This window comes from Haemaphysalis longicornis, unplaced genomic scaffold, assembly GCF_048455015.1.
Source record: "Haemaphysalis longicornis isolate Haplotype H1 unplaced genomic scaffold, Haemaphysalis longicornis Haplotype H1 scaffold_9, whole genome shotgun sequence".
Taxonomy (NCBI): domain Eukaryota; kingdom Metazoa; phylum Arthropoda; class Arachnida; order Ixodida; family Ixodidae; genus Haemaphysalis; species Haemaphysalis longicornis.
This window is the reverse complement of record NW_027526460.1, coordinates 64,293,098-64,311,189: the sequence shown is the minus strand read 5'-3', so window position 1 is coordinate 64,311,189 and position 18,092 is coordinate 64,293,098. Positions and strand designations below refer to the sequence as shown.

Here is an 18,092-nt window from a genome sequence, read left to right as displayed (position 1 = left end):
TTTGAGATGCCTGTCACCTTAATCTAATTACATCGCTTGAGCTAGTTCAGAACAATTCCAGACGCTTCCTATTTTTGAACTACAATCGCACTGCTAGTATATCTGCAATGAAAACTAATCTGGCCCTGCCTATTCTGTCACTTCGAAGATAAGTATCCCACCTATCAACTTTTCATAAATTGTATCACCATTCAACCGGCGCGACGAACTTTTTTCGCAGCCCCAGAGCGTGCTTTTCTTCGACAAAGCTTCAATTCTGATCACGGGTCCCATGAAATGACATTTTGCTTAATGGTAGGGAGCACCGAAGGACGTGGGAGTTCTGGAAAGCACGACTGATTTCAGTGAAACTGAAAGATCCCATTGGTACGGGGTAGCGTTATATTGGGCCCACCGCCAGGGATCGAACCTGGAATGAATACAGAAACGCAGCTGGAGCCCGTTGTCTTACCGATGGATCTACGATCCCGTGCGGAGACGGAGGAGACAGACGATGCACTCACCGAGAACATTTGCTGCTTTACCCCGGCTTTTTCGCGGAACGGCATGTGATAGCGTCACGCGAGCTCTCGCGCCACTCTGCGCTCCGCCCACTGCCCGTGCAGCTACCGTGTGCACGCCTTGCGCATGCGCTAAGAGTGAAGGGGGCTCACACCAATGCACGGCATCCCCGCCTCCGTCTCTACCACCGATCTCGTCGCATCCGTCAGCGGTGGCAGAGACGGAGGAGAAATGTGATAGTATAACACCGGGTTTGAGCTTCGTTTAATTTTATAAAAAAGAGTTTCCACTCATGTGATTCACCAATACAACTCAAGTATACCGTTCATGAATCATGCATTGATTTAACCTTAGCAAGTGAAATTCACCTAACCACACTCTTTATTACTTAAATATCTTTTTGAAGTAATAAAGGGCGTGGTTACATGAATTTCACTGGCCTCTGGCATAGAGCCACATGTGTGAATTCAATTGACGTGGCCTGGATAATCGCTGTGGGTGTCGTTTACTACTTAACTTTCCAACCACCTTCACGGTGGACTGGCGCTCATTTTTTTTATGACCAGAGAGAATAATTTGAAAGCGAATACCTTTACTGCGTAAAAAAAAAGTGTAATTTAGGAAAAGTCGCTAAACACATGGCAAGGAGCGCGGAGACGGAATCCGAATTCGTGTAGCCCAGATGCAGCGGCTCCCCACTCCCCCCGTATAGGTGACGTTGATATTGAAGTTGTGGGCTGCTCAGGCCGGCTTCTAATGCCTCGATAGAAGTAGAGTGCTCACTGTTTGAGTTGTTCGCTCAGCATATACATCAGCACAATTGGGTTGCGTTAAAGAGGGTGGACGTTTTGCAAGTTTTAAGTAGGTAGCCCGAATTTTAGAACTCGCTTTTAGGTACGGCTGCAACAGTTCTGCTGACGGAATAAAAGAGGCTGCTACGGATGCTGAAGTTAGCACCTGAGAACGTTACAAGCAACCCAATGGATCAAAATCTGCTGACGCTTTTCCACAAAAATAATATCTAGAATTGATAGCCAAACACGTTCGATCAAAATTATTTTATTGTTTCCATGGTTATCTACTGACATTCCGACCAAAGAAATCACATGTACGACTTTATGAAGGAGTTACACGAGGCTAGCAGTTACAATGCTGTACCCCAATTCCAATATTTCCCGCCCATGCATTTGCTGTGAGAAATGTAACGTGGAAATGTTATACATCCGAGTTTTTGCATTCATTTGTGCTGTATAGGGAAACAGTGTTGTAGCCGCATATGTCTTCATGCTGTCTGAGGCACTCTTCTGGAATTGCATCGAGCACGTCCTTCGTAACCCAAAGAGTGCACTCTGAAACAACAAAAACGAAAGAGGTTGTGAAGGATGTTGGTTTTTTACATCCCGATGCGTGAGGCTATTGAAAAGAGACCCATTTCCTAAAGTATAAAATGCGGTTGTCGTAAAATCTGGTTAAATTTGAATGCATTTTAAATTAAAATATTCTGCTTTTTTGAGGTGGGAGAAAAGCAAAAACGCCCGTGTGTACGAGATTTCGGCGCACGTTAAAGATACCCAGGTGGTCAAAATCAATCCGGGGCCCTACACTACGGCACGCCCCATCGCCTGCGTTGTGTCGGCGCGTTAAACCCTACAATCAAACAAATCAAATTAAAATATTGTGATAGAAGGACGGCAGGCGACAGCGTAAGCTATTCTGCATTTTTGAAATAGTTTTTCTTGTGAATAATGCGACGGTGTTCATGGCTTGGATATTATAAATTTCAACTTTGTTCCGTTATGAAAATCCTGTTGAACGTGTTGCGGACCTCTAGTTTTAGCACAGTGCCATAGTTACATTGGAATCGGTATCTCATGTACTTTATCTAGTTGCTGAACTGATGAGTTTTGAAAATTTGTATTACGACGACATTGTCATATTAGAAAAAATTAGCTGTGTAATATTAGAAAAATCCCTAAGAACTTGAAGTATTCGATTTCGCGTCAAATTTTCGCAAATATTTTAAAGAAATGAAGCCTCTAAACAATTTGGTAAGTTCTGGAATTGCTATTGTGGCTAAGAAGTTTTCTTTACCGATAACACATACTGAGTAGTGCGAACGTTTCTTTTGATGCGTTAATTGGTAGTCTGTGTTACATGCGAGCCTTGCGTAATGTATATTTTTCGTTGCCGTTTTGCGTGGTTAACATTTAAAACGAAGTAACAGTTCTCAGACTCGTATTTCGGAAATACAGCCATTTGAAAAGAGCGATAGAGAGACCGAAAGACATGGCATGTTGCCACAATCTGTTGCCTGTTGCCTGTGGTACTTGAAACATTAATCATACAAATTACTTGTTGTTTATTGTTGTGAATCCTTGTGTTAATCCGCACTGTTTTCTACTCGCACATATCGGGGAACAAGCGACAATACTCTCAATGTGTAGATATGATATTAAAATACGTTTATTTCTAAAAAGGAACCGTCCGACTTCTATTCATAATTTTTCGACCTTTGCACTCGAATCTCTATCCGTCGGGTCGTGTTCGCTGTTACCTTGCTTAAAGCATCGCGACTGGTTTCTTCAGCTTGTCGGGTCTTTGTATAAGATATCTTAATCCATAAAATAGTATATATTTCACAGAAAATTCACGCAGCGTATGGTCCTAATAAGAATCCATTGCAGCCCATCCGCGCAAAGAACTACTGTGTGTAATTTGCTTTTATATCATGTTGCTTTATTGTAATAATATATTATGCCGTGTCATGAGGCTGGATTCATTAATCGGCAGTTTTTTGGGGCCCTCATGAATATAGATTATATTTTCATGGACTAATTTTAAAGTTTTCTTGAACAAATTAATGAGCCATCCTTTAGACACCACGGTAGCGGCAGGTTGAGCGAACTCTTCGATGTATGGCATCCAGTATTCGTTCTGCGTGAATGGTTCTTAAGGTCTCACATAATCTACAAGACACAAAACAGGTGTCGGCAGCCGTAGTGACAAGAAACGCCTTGAAATGTTGGGCCCAGCAGTCCGAACACACCTGTGCCTAACTGTGTTTTGTTAACATGGTAGTCGATTAGATTATATCTGCGGGCAAAGAGTCATCCCGGAGACCCCAATGTAGGCACAATCGCTAAATTGATGGTATCTTACTATGGTATCTTTCCTAGAAATATATTATAGGTAAGTCTACTGATCTATTTTGAGGAAAACATGATAGGATAATGCTTTGCGTGATTGCACTGATAAGTTTCTATTATTATGTGTTTTAAATGATAAAAAATGTTTCCAAAAGCAAATGTGTCGAATGTAGATTTCTTGAGTTTGCATTAGACTCTTTAGCACAAACTGAGGCTGGGGACGCAAACCTAACTGTGAATATACAAAACGCTTTCTTTGTGGGACGTCGAAAAGGAAGCCATGCCCAGCACGTCGCGACATTCTGTCAAGACGACGAAAAAGGCACAAATTGGTGTATTGGAGATGTAGCGCTAAATCTGTATTTCAAAGGCTATTAGGAATGTCAAAATTAACTCGTCTGTAAACTGGTAATAAGGTGCGAGAACAGCAATATTTGAACTCGTTCCTAAGCACATTTTCTTTCCTCGGGCCGAACCGACGTCTTCTTTAGATTTCTTCGCCATTAAAATATTGTTTTAGCGTATTAGGGTACGTAATTCTCGTATTTTGATATTGGGCTGCCTGCGCAAACAAACACACACAATCCAGAAATACTGAGCAGTTGAATTACGGTTTCCGAAGTGGTGCATCTCCAGAACGGCGCAGTTCGCGTAGTCTGTATAGTGGAATATGCCAACCTCAACCTTTGTACCTGAAAAAAAGCGCAAGGCGGATACCAAAAATCAGTAATCATTCCCACGATTAATTTTTAGTTCAAACAAAATTTGCCCTTAGTGCCTTCGACCTTATTAGGGCTATAAATTGCAGGGAAGAAGACAAGAAGCTTGAAGCATTGAGTTATCGGTATTGACAGCCCTCCTTACCGAAACTTTGTCGCTGGAAAAAGGGTCTAGAAATATATTCGCAATAAGTAAGCCTACGCCTTGTCTCTGTCGTACACGCAGTTTGGCCCCATTTTAATTTTGTCGGTTTGCTTTTGTAGAGTTCAATCTCGAATCTGAAGTTTTTTTTAGGCTGAACTGGGAACAAGGAACGGTACAAGCAAAACCAAAACTGCCACCAAGGCTGGTTCAGTAATTACAAGGGCTCAGGAATCTCCGTTTCAGTTTTGTGCCTTGTTAAACTTTATTTGGTGTCAGATAATACCACCAGCTAATCATAGATGCGTTTTTTTGCATGTAGCATAACAAGTTTCTGCTTGCAGTGGACATTACCTGTAGTGAAGCGAGTTTTAAGCGCTGCAGAAAAATTACTGCTTCATTTCTACTTTTAAGTTGAGACCACTTTTTTTAGGATAAAAATACGTAAAGCTCTAGTTATGTTAGTTGGGCCCAGTTAGATTTCCAGCAGAATAAACTCTAAAATTAGACACTGGACGCGCCAGGACTAAAAAATTCTAAAATGTGGTTATCGCCTAGATCCACGAGTTAAAAATGGTTGCAGTAGCTTACCCTGTAAAATATCAAAACGTAATCAACACAACAAACATAACATCAAAAACAAAACAGTCCATGGGCAACGGATGGCAGAAAAGCAAGGCAAAAGACCGGGTCTTGTTTTCCGTACGGCGGCCAAGCCATTGGGATGTACTAATTTATTTGTTCAAGCGTGCTATTCTCCAACCCCCTTCAGAAACATATTGGGCACCTAACAGCATCAGAACGAGTCCAAAAAGAGTAATAGCTGTACTAATTCACAAAGCATAATTAACGAGAAATTAGCTCGTCATACACGAGCAATACGTGGAAAGGAGAACCAAAAGGGGGACAGCTGTACTACTTCACAAAGCATAATTAACGAGGGATTAGCTCGTCATACACGAGCAATACGTGGAAAGGAGAACAAAAAGGTGGACAATAGATCCCAAACCGCGTGATACCTGCTTTTTGCTTCTGAGGGTAAAAGAAAGGGTGTTCGTTTGACTTCGAACGTGAGCCCCAGCTGGAAGTAATCAGATTGTGCGTCGTGTTGCGAGATGGTGACACGCTACAAATGCAATTGATCCTTATGAAACGCACAGGTAGTGTTGAACTAGCTTTTGTTTGCTGGCACACATGCCCCGGTGGGGTTTCGCACACAGCTTGTCATAGAGTAGGTAGCATTAAACAGCCAATAAGCTCTGCCCACAGAAAAAAGAGTATTTGGTTGTGTTTTTAACGCTTAGGCGTCACCCCATACATTTAATACAACACCTCCAAGAAAAAGGTGCCTCAACGGAATTGAACAAGGACGGTTGTATAGAACTTCTGGAGTGGAGATGGTGGTCGAAAACTGACGCCGACGGCCGCCATCTTGCCGTGGGTAGAAAACTCGTTCCGCTGTAGCAGACGCATTGCATTCGTCGCATAATGTACTTGTTTTTGCGGCGGGTTACGTTATATTTTTGCTTCCGTTCTTTTTTTGTTTTCTTTTGTTTTGTTTTGCAAGTTGATCCTCTCATGCGGCTACCTTCAAGCGCACCGAGCTTTTCTTGCGCGCGTTCATTTCGCCGCATGTGGTTTCGGTTATGCTCCCCTCCGTGTTTCTAGTTAAGCGCTTCGCAAGTCGCCCGTGCGTGCGCCGGGGGCGCACACATCTGGTAATTATTTACATTCTTGGGCGCTAACAACTAAAATAAACAGTAGACACAATGACATTTTTTTCTGCCCCATGTGTCGTCCTTCCGAGTTCTCTCTTGCCAAAGAGCAGAACTCGTGTTCGTTCGATCCTCGTTCGCGGATGGATGCTCCAAAGGTGTAGAAAGCAGAAATGGTCTGCTCGTGCGTCGCGTTCGGCTGCGCTAATCGCGCGAAGAAGGCGTCGGGGATCACCTTTCATCTGTAAGAACTGAGGGTATCTGTTTGTTTTGGGTTTCGAGGGCATTACTAGTATTATAACGTTATGAGTGCACATTTGCCCGCCGTTTGTGCGTGATGTAAAGGGAAAATTTGCCGTAGCACCTGCCGTCCGCTTACTGAGCATACGCGCTTGTTTACGCAGATATGCGAATGTTTGCGCTCGTAGTTGTGGTGGTCCTGTAGTCGCTTGGCTGCGCGAAATCACATGTTTGTAATCACATGTTTGTAACTATGTGGGCCCAAATTGTTTTTCCGGACTAATTTAAATGCAGAGTATTGCTAAGGCAGTTACCGTCAAAAATCAAGGCACTCTTGTTTAATACATTTCCTTTACATCCGGCCATACGTGAATACACTGACGTTTCTCTTTAGCGCTGTTTCGTAGAAGTCTTTGATGCACCGCAATGCTCTCCCGCGTTCTTCGTCCGCGTGATTTTGTTATCAGTAGCACGCTGCTCGCGTCCGAACTTGTGCGGTCAACGAGGTTGTGAATGTGATTGAGTAACCTCCTGCGAGTAGTTTTCTTACCAATAGCACGCTACTATCGTGCCAACGTGCGCGGTTAATGTAGTCGTGCATCCAATTAAGTAACAATCTGGATTTGAAAAATAAAGTCAATGGGAGTCCCATGCCTTCTGTAAAGTGCACGCGGAATAAAAAAAAACCTGCTTTAATGTGCTTCAGTGTGTGCCAAATCCATTTCGCAAAATACGATTGAAAAGCTGGAAATAGACCCGCCGCGTTGGCTCAGTGGCTAATGCACTGTGCTGCTCATCCCTAGAACGCGGGTTCGATTCCCTGCCGCGGCAGCCGCTTTTCTGGTGAAGGCGAAAAGCGAAAACTACTGTGTGAACGAGATTTCGGTGCACGTTAAAGATTCCCCGGGTGGTCAAAATTAATTCGGAGCCCTCCACTACGGCGCGCCTCATCGCCTGCGTTGCGTCAGCGCGTTAAAACCCACAATGAATCAATCAATCAACCAATCAATCAATCAAAAGCTCGTGCTTAATTTGGTCTTCGGCAAGGGCAAAACTGGGCATGTTGTTTAAACCAGAAAACGTGCATTTGCACTACATATAAAGATTGCAACATCCTGATGGATATGATTCTTGCAGTACTGCTTAAAAACCATTTGTAAAAACCTTAAAACCTTAAAAACCATCATTAATGAATAAGCATTCATTAATCCTAGCCACGCCGCTAAAAGAAACAAGCGTCAAATAATCGCGCTTTCGCGTGTCCCGCACTTCCAGCGTGAAATCACGGCTAATAGTAACCTAGCTTGCCATGGCGCGCAACATGAGGTAATTTTAATGTTAAGGGGGCGGTCTATAGCCTTAGCTATACCGAATAAACGTTTATTGAAATAAAATCAGGGGTGGTGCCTTTAGCATAGCGCTGCGCGTTTTCCCGCATCGACAGCTCTGTTGACCACCGTAAGATATACACTGGCGAACTCGCTGCTTGAACCATATCTTACGTCAAAACCTTACGCGTAAGGCAAAATTCAGTCTGCCCTCAAATATCGTAATCGATATACTAGCTTACCATCGTTTTCTCCCTTGTAAAGCCAAAAAAACGCGACCGCACTTCAGCGTCCCTGCCGGCGCAGCGCCTTTTCTACCCACGGCAATATGGCCGCCGACCGGTTCGCCCGGCTTCACCTCCCCGCGTTGCCCGCTATGGGCGGCCTCCACTCCAGAAGTTTTATACAACCTCCTTGGAATTGAAATAATAAAAAATTCTCCAGGAACTTCAGTCAGCCTGCGTGCTTACCAGGCGAAAACGTGGTGTCATTATTGAAGATTTTGTTGGGCCACATGTATTTCCGCCTCTTTCTTAGCTTTCGTATCCTTGTCTTTTGCGTCGAATTACTTCTGCAGGCTCCTTTACTATATATACACCGTATTTGTGTTTCTTCAGTTTTGTTTGTTAGCTTTTGGCACAAATTAATCCCACAAGACGACTTGTAACGCACGCATAGCTTCTGGAGAAGGAGTGTCATGCCTGGCTTTGGTGCAGCTGTTCAGCTCACGGGCCGATAAGTTCACGTGTCATTAGGCGCACTAATGCTGCTCTAGTTCCGCCTCTGCCGACATTTGGAGTTAGTGCGGTGGTAACACAGTGTGCTCCGGCACGGGAGGCACGGTCTCAAATGTCAAACGAAGTAGAATGCGGGTTTTAAAGGAAAGCTTTCTAGCTCTACTTGCCAACAGTTCTTTCATGGCGTGCGGGACAAAAAACTCCTAACGCGCCGGAGGCGGTAGGGTGGCGGAAGGGGGGCCTCGGAGGGTTTTATTTACGCAGCAAACTAGAGATGGCGCGGCGAATTTACCCAGCGTTCCCCGCACGGAGGTGCCTCCTCGACTGCGGGTGCGTCGGCGGTATGGCTTCGTCGTCTGCTCTAGCGACAGTTGTTTGGTGCCTGTTTTGTCGCTGCTTCGCGTCCATTGCGCGCTTTCTTCGCACGCCTTGATTAACTTTTTCGGCAGCACCTGCTGAGTAACCCGGACCCGACAGAATTCAGTGGGCGTCAGGGCGGGAAAACAAAATGTAGAGTCCACATACAGACATCTGGCGGCTAAAGAACGCAATCTTTTGTGTATTGCTTGCCACGAACGGGAGTCAGTTTTCTAAATTGGTAAATACCGATTCGATTGTGTTTTAAGAGGTATTACATTGATTGATTGATTATAGGGTTTTAACGCGCCGACGCAACGCAGGCGATGAGGCGCGCCGTAGTGGAGGGCTCCGGATTAATTTTGACCACCTGGGGATCTTTAACGTGCGCCGAAATCTCGTACACACGGGCGTTTTTGCTTTTCGCCTCCATCAGAAATGCGGCAGCCGCGGCTGGGAATCGAACCCGCGACCTCGTGCTCAGTAGCGCAACGCCTTAGCCACTGAGCCACCGCGGCGGGTAAGAGGTATTACAAACTATGAAAGCAGCAACTGTATCTGATAAATAGCGATTTTAAAAGTTCCCTCAGCTTTCTCGCAATTCTCAAACTTACTAAAATAACTATTTTAAATCTGTATAAATGGGAATGATAAGCTGACATTCCAAATTGTTTCAGTGTCCGCCCTTGTGTCGCGCGGTGGTGTAGCCCCAAGCTAGAACATCAGGATGGCTAGGTTCCGCTGTCTCACCCGTCGAAAGACGCTCCTCTCCGTTTTCTTTCTTTTGACTTACGGCCGGGCTACACGGGTGGCGTCCGCTGCTCTAACCGGGCCGTGGCAGGCTCTTCTGCGTTCGGGATGCCGCCCCCGCGAATTCCAGGTAACAGCTGGTAGAATCTCTGGTTTCACTCTTTGTAGAGCTACGTGTGTGAATTCAAGTGATGTCGCATGGGCAATTGTTGTGGGCGTTGTTTAAAGCTTTGCTTTCCAACCACCTTCACAGCGTGGATTAGAGCCATTTTTTTATTTATTCATTGCTGCGGCGGTGGTTTTCTGTAAAGGGCAACGGCAAAAGCGGCAGTTTCGTGTAGAATAGCGCACCTAGGGCTCTTACTCGATACTTACTCGATCCCACTGTGTAGTTTGTCCTGTCAGGCGTGTCACCGAGCATGTGGTGTAAAGTTGCGTAGTCTCTACAGGCAAAAAGCAATAAAAACGCGTTTAGCGAACTGTAAAGCCAATCTACTTGCAAAAGAGGCCACCAACAAGAGAAAGAAAGTTATAGAATAAGAAGCGCATTCGGCTTTTCGAAGGCATTTCGGCGATCCCTGTGCATGAAGTAATGCAAATTATCGACTGGCCTTCTACTATTGCACGCGTTAGAAACCAGGGAGGCATCCAGACCCCCAAAATTCAACTTTACTGATTGCAATCATATCGAATAACGTTTGTGGTAACGCAGTGGGGATGTTTCTCTTGTCCCCACATTATTTAATTTTATATGCTTTATGAGAAAAAAGAAAAGCGGAAGACGGTGCCTTACAACCTGTCTTGAGTTAAAAACGCGCAAATCATTACTGGATTTACAGGACGCGGGCTGCGCCAGAACATTACCGCACCTAAAAACGCGTACCGGCACGAGATACAGTAGGTACCGCAAACAGTCACCAGTTGTAAAGAAGTAAAGCTTCTGCTTCCGCTTTGACGGTACGCGCTTCGCAAATAGGGGACTAGAAGAGGTGGTGGCGAAACGCGTGATTCGGCTTTCTTCCTTCTCAGTCGTACCGAGGCCTGACGTGTCTGGTGTCACCTATTATGCCTGCGTTGTCGCTGGGGGTGGGAAACGGCATTGTGGCCGGTGAGCGCTAGCGAGATTCATTTGTCGCCACTGGCTGTGACGTACACGTTCGGTAGAGGGCGCGGTGTTCAGCCGGTGAAATGACTAAAACGGTGAATTCCGACGTCGAACGGTAGACTGAGACAGCTCAAGGTGTTTCCCTATGAGCATAAAAATCTGTTACTCGCCACGCGGATTCCACTACAGAAAAATATTCCTCTCATCAGTACACCAAGGCTATAGAAATACAGAGTCCTGGTGGGAAATCCCCTAGGTGGAGTAAGTTTTGCGAAGGAACGTTTGACATCCACCTCAAGGCAGCCATACGGCTACAAAGGAAAGCTACACAGCTTTTTCAAAAACTTTGCAGTTGAAGAAAAATTCGTCCTGGTCCAGAATTAGGACCCATTTCAAGCGCCTAAACGGAGCAGTCGCTCTACCAACTGAGCGAACCAGTAGGCTACAGCCGTACGGCTGCATGGCTGTATGGCTGCATTGAGGTAGATGTTAAACTTTTCTTCGCTGACGAGGTTGAAATACGCCTTTTCACCAACTAGCGTGAACCTACACTCCACTAAGTTTATTTCCTGACCATTTGCAGTACAGACCAAAGTGTAAGTGTGTTTTTTGTGTGAATTTGTGCATGAAATTTGGATAGTGTGTTCCATCTTTGAAAAAAATACTGTAAAGCGAGAACTGCTGAGTAATGCACGAAGGGCTCAATTGAGGAGCTATTTAGGAACAGATGGTGAATTGTTCTTACCTTCCGTTTCCGATTACTTGCTTGAGTGACCAGACGTACGTGGCGTTGCTGGATTCGGGATCAAAGTATGTCCTTTGCGCCGAGAGACATCGGAGTATTACATCGAGGTCTGTGTCCCGTGCCCCAATCGGGTGGTCAAGAGCGGCAAATATCTGCGTTTATAAGAGAAAGGGTCAACCAACCATTACAATTTTTGTTAGGTAATACGTTGTAGTAATAATCATTGCGGGCAAGTAGGTCTCCAGTTCACAAACAACTGTCATCCTTACTATTTCATACAAATTAAAAAAAAATACTTGTTTTGGGGACATTAGCCACAGATACAAAGGCTATAAAAATAAACGCTGATCTTACTGTAGGGTACTATCTAATAGTAATATAATTATCTGGCAATGATGTGAACACGCTTACCTAACAAGTTACGAAACGGTAGCTGTAACTTGCTGCACAAAAGTAATCTAGTGGATGATTTGAGAAACAAACATTGCGAGTGAAGAGGCCTGCAAGTGAGAACGTTAGCGAAGGTACTTAGATACTGCATTCTAACCACGTGAGACTCTGTACGTTCCTGTCAATTATGAAGAAATTCTGAGTAAATTCTGGGTAAATCTTCTGTCCATTTTGAGTAAACTGTGCTGCTGCGTATCATAGGGAACTAAATCCTAATCAATACTGCTATACACTAAGGGGCAGTAACATGACTGATGTGATTGATAGAAGTACTTGGGCGTCGGTCTCGCAAGCAAGCTGACTTCATAAACCCACATATCCGACATTACCACTTCTGTATTAAGTAAGCTATGACTTCTAACAAGAAAGCTGGCATATTCGCTCTCGCAAACCAAGATTCTAGCCTATTATATCCGTGTTCGTTGAAAGCCTGAGTATGCTTCTATTATTTTTGATCCCCATACAAAGAATTATTGTACAACTGGATGGTATTAAGAAAAAAGCACTTGGGTTGATTTTTGGCAAATATCGCAGGCTTTATACCGCGACTACCTTAATGCAATTACACGGCATTTGTATTTTAGAAGCCCAGAGCAAGTTCAGCCACCTTTCCTTTCTTTATAATTGCATATCTGCCAATATAAGAATTAATTCCCCTGACAGTGTTAAAACACTATCAGCACGACATACTCGTCATGGTCATGATCACTCTCTGGCCCCTATTTCGCCCGATCAAATCCTTTGAAATATTGTTTTTTCCTAGAAGGGTGCAAGATGGGAATTCATTGCTTTCTGACGTTTTTCATTCTAACAATTTTCGTGATCACTTGAACCGGCACCTTCTTTATTCAATTTTTAAGCATCTGTTTTGTTGGTGTCTCTTCATTTTGCAATTATGTTTTGATGTACCTCAGTATTGTGAAAAAAAAAAAACATTCGTGAATGCGGCCGTTGCTTCATCGCAAATATTTTTGCTGGTCTGATAATTACCTTGTAGGATTCGTAACAAAACATAACGAGAATAAATAATAAATCTGTGAGTAAATACCTTGGCGGCGTCGGGGACTTCGCGCTCAAGCTTGTTGGGTCCTAAAGCACCTTGAACGGCCCCAGCTCCAAACAAAAGCTTTAAAGCAATCGACAGAATGGGCAGTGCGTAGACCATTGTGGTGGTTCTAGGCAAATACGTGTGCGATTAGCGTTGCTCGACTGGCTTGTTTTACCCAGCTTTGCGGGTTTTATTGTCAGAAATCGGCGGCCCGGGATACATTTTATTGCGGTCGTTCATAGCCGCACAAATTTCCACCTGCTGCGATTTGTCAACGCTGCTCAGACAGCGGGAGGGCACAGGTTACAGCCTCGGCCTATATCGAGTATTCCACACGCTACAGTTGTAAATGGCTGCGCAGTTTGCCGCATCCGCTGTCCCGACGGGGAGCTCTTTGTTCTACGCTCCAAGGGATTTTTTTACAGGATGTAAACTCACGCGCTCCCGAATACGACTGCCTGTATATATTTCTAGCAGAATGTTGGACTTCCTGCACTACCTTCTCTTCATCATCCTTGAAAGCTGCCTTGCTACTGTCCTAATACGCAGGGGAAACAATCACAGTGCTACAAATAAAACTTAATACAAGTTTGCAAATATTATTTCCCCTTACCAAATCAACCGGCGGGGCCAAAGCGCACAATAATGACATTTCGTTTTCAACTTGTTCAATCCGTCCCAGCGCATTTCTTAAATCGCAGACGGATACTTACAGAAATTTGAAGCTGGTTATCAATAACTTGTATCTAAAGGCTGACCGAAGCTACGTCCGGTATCAGCTGGAATTCCTTAATTGTCCAAAGTTTTCTTTTTAGCCTACTTTTACATTATGTAGAGCGAAACGGCCTAATTTATACATGTAGTCACAACGTAAGGGTGATACGAATTCCGTGCAAGCTGTCAATCACGCAGTCGCAGAACTGACGCCCATCGTTCTTTCACCTGTATTCCACAACACGTACATCGCAACATTCCAGCAATCCACAACACGTCCATGGCAACATCCAGCGTTCGCAACGTGTCAGCCATACTTTCGGGCGAGCGAGCCGCAAGTGCGGACCGCTGAGGATCGCAACTTATCGGATAATCGTTGGACTCCTGTAATACAGTTCGAATTACTTTCTTGACGTCGTAATCGGCACAGCAGTGTCTGGATCGCTCGCCCCACCAAGAAGCCTACTGTTGCGTAAAATTCTGCCGAGTTGTAACGGTGTAATATTGCAGTTGATGAAAAATTTAACAATTTTATGATGCCCTGGCCATGCGAAAATCGCAGTGGTAGACTGCAAGTCCACCGAAATTAAGGATTTCCAGCTTGAACTAGAGGAGCTTTCCATTCCATGGGTTGATTACAGTACCGCAACCCTGACGGGCTCCTGAATCCGCTCTCAAGGATCTCATGATTGCACGTCCGCTCACTGCGGTGGCCGGAAGTTGAGTCCTTGAGGTATCATCGCATTCCGGGCGCACAGCATTTCCGTTTAGTTCGTAGCGCGGGCGTTGGTTTGGACTTGGCCGCGGGTCCCAACAGGCGCGTGCTAACGCAGTCCACTTTGGGAGAGATGTGAAAGGGTGCGGAAGAAAATATCCGGGCCTGCCAGTCATGTAAAACATTGAGCGGCCAGTACGGAAATAAATGCGAGGTGCAACAGTTGGGACTCCGACGAAGGGACAAAGGCCCGACAGCGCTGCTCTTTCTAACGCCTAGTACCACTAGTGCAAGCTGCTCAATTCTTTTTCTAATAACCATTGTCTAATGCAAGCAGGCACTATTGACTCTGCCATTGCTGATCACTTCACAGTATTTTTACGCGCACAAAAAGAAAAACAAAACAAAACGGAAACCCACAAGCAATCTATCTTTGTTCGTGAAAATTCATCAACCTTGTATCAAAGAAGGACTGGTGCAGCCTATTCGAAGTGTCAAATCTTTACATCGCTTTAGGGCTATTTCCGGATACAATCATTATTTCCGTCTATAACTGCGCAACTCAATCACTTCCAATAGGCGTTACACTGCCCCTTGGTGCCCTTGGCTTACAAACTTCCTTCTTCTCGACTTGCGGAAAAACGATACCTTTATAAAAATGACGCGTAAACCTTTAGATTCGAATCTTCGAGCCCGTTATAAACGTTATTCTCAAATTCTCGCCTAAGCAACGTGTGGGTACGAGCGAGTTGGTAATCCATTATAGCTTTGTTGAGCGCAGCAAAGAGAACAGAGGACGAGGGATATAATCGCGAGACTGTGGGACTGAACGCCGTTCAAGCAGCCATTCTACGCTTGCCTAGCCACGTGGATTCGTTGCGCGGAACGTGCGCACAAACGGGCCAGCCGGTGCCTAGTAATCAAGCGCAGGCGAAGCAGCTATTTAATCATTTCCTCGCCAGGGAACTGCAGCTCCGAGCGTCCGGCGAGCGATGAGGTAAGGAAGAAAGGTGCAGCGTGCGCAACGGCGGCTCAAGGTCACTTGCTGCTTTGCAAGTGACCTTGAAAGGTGTAGCATATTAGAGCTTTCATTCTGAAAGCTTTAGGTAATCGGCGTTGCCGATAAGCGCCTGTGTGGCCTTCTACATCAATCCTCTTCCTCCCTTTCCCTCCTGTTTCTCCGCTTCTTTATTTCTCCCTCTTCGCAGTCCAAGTACAAACCGAGCGCCAACTCCACATTCCCAACACCCTCTCCTGTGTCTCAGTTGCCCCGGGCCTTCTCGGTTTTCTGAGCACGGACACTTCCCGTCTGGGATATGATCCTAGGGAACAGCTTCACTTCCTATTGTAGGAGCTTTCGCTGTGGAAAGGGAGTTCCAGATTGGCACTGAGTTGTGGCGACACGCGGCTGTTGAAATTGTGGGGTTCAAATACAAATATCTGTGCCAACAAACCTCGAGATCCATTCTAAAATAATGTAGCATCCACTTTAGTGTTGATCAGAAGGAGTTGACCACTACACCCTTTGTCAAGCTGTTCCGAGCTTTTTCCTGATTCCTTGTGTAATGTTTATTACGCAAAATACACTGAAACTGAAGCACCTTGCTCAGGCTTTAGTACACCCTGTCTCATGGTATCTAACATCACCACGCCAACATTGCAATCATGGTTCGCGTACGAAATACTAATCGTCTCAGCCGTCACTTTTGCTCGCTCTATAGGAGGCATTGTCTGCCTGTCACTCACGTTTTGTCCAATATGTCAACATTTTGCTTTCACACTTCCTTGCAGCCTTCTCTCTGCTCGCCTCAGATACAGGCGAGAAGCATCCGAGCGGTAACATGTCTTTCAAAGTGGTGTGTGACCAGCCCGTCCACCCCCACATCGACCAAAAGAAACCCCTTTCAACAGCCTCATCCATGATGCGAACGCAGCCAGCTCGCCTGACGCCCCCTCTCCGACAAGTGATCTTTAGGGTTCTCTCGCTGTGCCCAAATCAACAATGAAAAATTTTGTCGACATGCCCCATTTATTGATCAGTGTATACCAACTACCACACGCAGCTTATGGCCCCTTTATCTCTACACTAAGCTTCACATCCTGCATTTCTCCGCGACAGGGATTTCCGCTGCAATCAGTACAATTTAAACTGACGTTCATATGTACGGTGCCTGGAGAAGTTATCGATTCGCGCTGTGATGTATATCCGCTGTCTTCGTCAGCATCCGATGCAGCACGTGTTGATGGCCCCAACATGGGTGGTGGTCTCCATGGCCAGGTGGACAGGTGTCTTTTTAGAATCTGTAATATATATATATATATATATATATATATATATATATATATATATATATATATATATATATATATATATATATATATATATATATATATTTATATATATATATGTGTGTGTGTGTGTGTAGGTGTGTGTGTATTTATATATAGCGAATCAGAAATGGGAAATGAGGGGCTCAGTGAATTAAGACAGAATAAGGGTTGGCAGTCAAGAAAACTTGAGAAAGCAAAGGGGGAATGCGTTAGGCCATAGAAAGATATGAAGAATTTTTTGATTCAGAAAGAATGTGGTGAAAAACTGCCCGCCGGGTGCGATCCTAACCAACGACTTCCAGAATACCGGTCTGGTGCGATAACCACTACGCTACCGGCGGAGCTGTTTCCCTTCACCCCGAGTGGTCCGAGAGGCGCTGGCTACCATCCCCAAGTGCAGGAAACAAAAACATACCGTAGCATAAATACCGGAGAGAGTGGTGGGGAAACAGCCCCGCCGGTAGCGTAGCGGTTATCGCACCAGACCGGTATTCTGGAGGTCATGGGTTCGGATCCCACCCAGCGGGCATTTTTTCACCACACCCTGACTCAAAAAATTGAACATATCTTTCTATGACCTAACGCATTCCCCCCTTTGCTTTCGTGGTGGGTTCAGTCGTGGGTTCGGATTCCACCCGGCGGGAATGTTTTCACCACTTTCTTTCCGACTCAAAAAATTCTTCGTCTGTTTCTATGACCCACCACAGCCTCCCCTTTGCTTTCCGAGGTTTGCTTGACTGCCAACCCTTATGTTCTGTCTAAATTCACTGAGCCCCTCATTTCCCATTTTCTGATAAGCTACATGCATAACGAGGGCCTCTGTTCTGGCAGTCTTGGTGCCAAAGATAGCTTAAGAGGGTTCAACGCTGGTCGACCACTCTCGACATGCTGTAGACACTCGAGTCACGGCCCGGGGGTTAAAAAGAAGGTCCCCTTCACCCTGAATAGTCCGAGTGGCGCTGGCTACCACCCCCAAGTACAGGAAACAAAAAATACCTAACATGAATACCCAAGAATGTGGTGGGGACAGCCCCGCCGGTAGCGTAGTGGTTATCGCACCAGAACGGTATTCTGGAGGTCGTGGGTCCGGATCCCACCCGGCGGGCATTTTTTCACTACTTTCTTTCTGACTCAAAAAATTCTTCATCTGTTTCTATGACCCACCAGAGCCTAGAGAAAGCCAAGGAAACCAACGGGGAAGACGTGGTAGGTCAGATATACATTTTTGAAACAAAGAAAGTGGGGAAAAAATGCCCGCCGTGTGCGATCGGAACCCACGTGTCTGGCGCCATGACCACAACGCTAGCGGCGGGGCTATTTTCCCTCCAATTTTAAGGGCATTTATCTCA

At 45.2% G+C, this 18,092-nt stretch overlaps 1 protein-coding gene across 1 annotated transcript; it reads right to left on the bottom strand.

Moving 5' to 3' along the window:
- Nucleotides 1-1,549: 1,549 nt before the first annotated feature.
- Nucleotides 1,550-13,192, bottom strand: LOC144152335 (uncharacterized). The gene is made up of 5 exons (XM_077683601.1): nt 12,984-13,192; nt 11,486-11,637; nt 10,011-10,078; nt 4,259-4,339; nt 1,550-1,850 (listed from the first exon to the last, which is right to left on the bottom strand). The coding sequence occupies exons 1-5, from the start codon at nt 13,098-13,100 to the stop codon at nt 1,717-1,719; spliced, it is 552 nt and encodes a 183-aa protein (XP_077539727.1). The 5' UTR covers nt 13,101-13,192; the 3' UTR covers nt 1,550-1,716.
- Nucleotides 13,193-18,092: the final 4,900 nt, after the last annotated feature.

Bases quoted from the DNA above. Each gene is read 5' to 3' on its own strand.
- LOC144152335 (XM_077683601.1), bottom strand. From the start codon at position 13,100: ATGGTCTACGCACTGCCCATTCTGTCGATTGCTTTAAAGCTTTTGTTT. The intron at 11,638-12,983 runs GTATTTACTCAC...TTATAAACGCAG, and splicing joins AAGTCCCCGACGCCGCCAAG to ATATTTGCCGCTCTTGACCA. The intron at 1,851-4,258 runs GTAATTCAACTG...TTGTTGTTTCAG, and splicing joins GATGCACCACTTCGGAAACC to AGTGCACTCTTTGGGTTACG.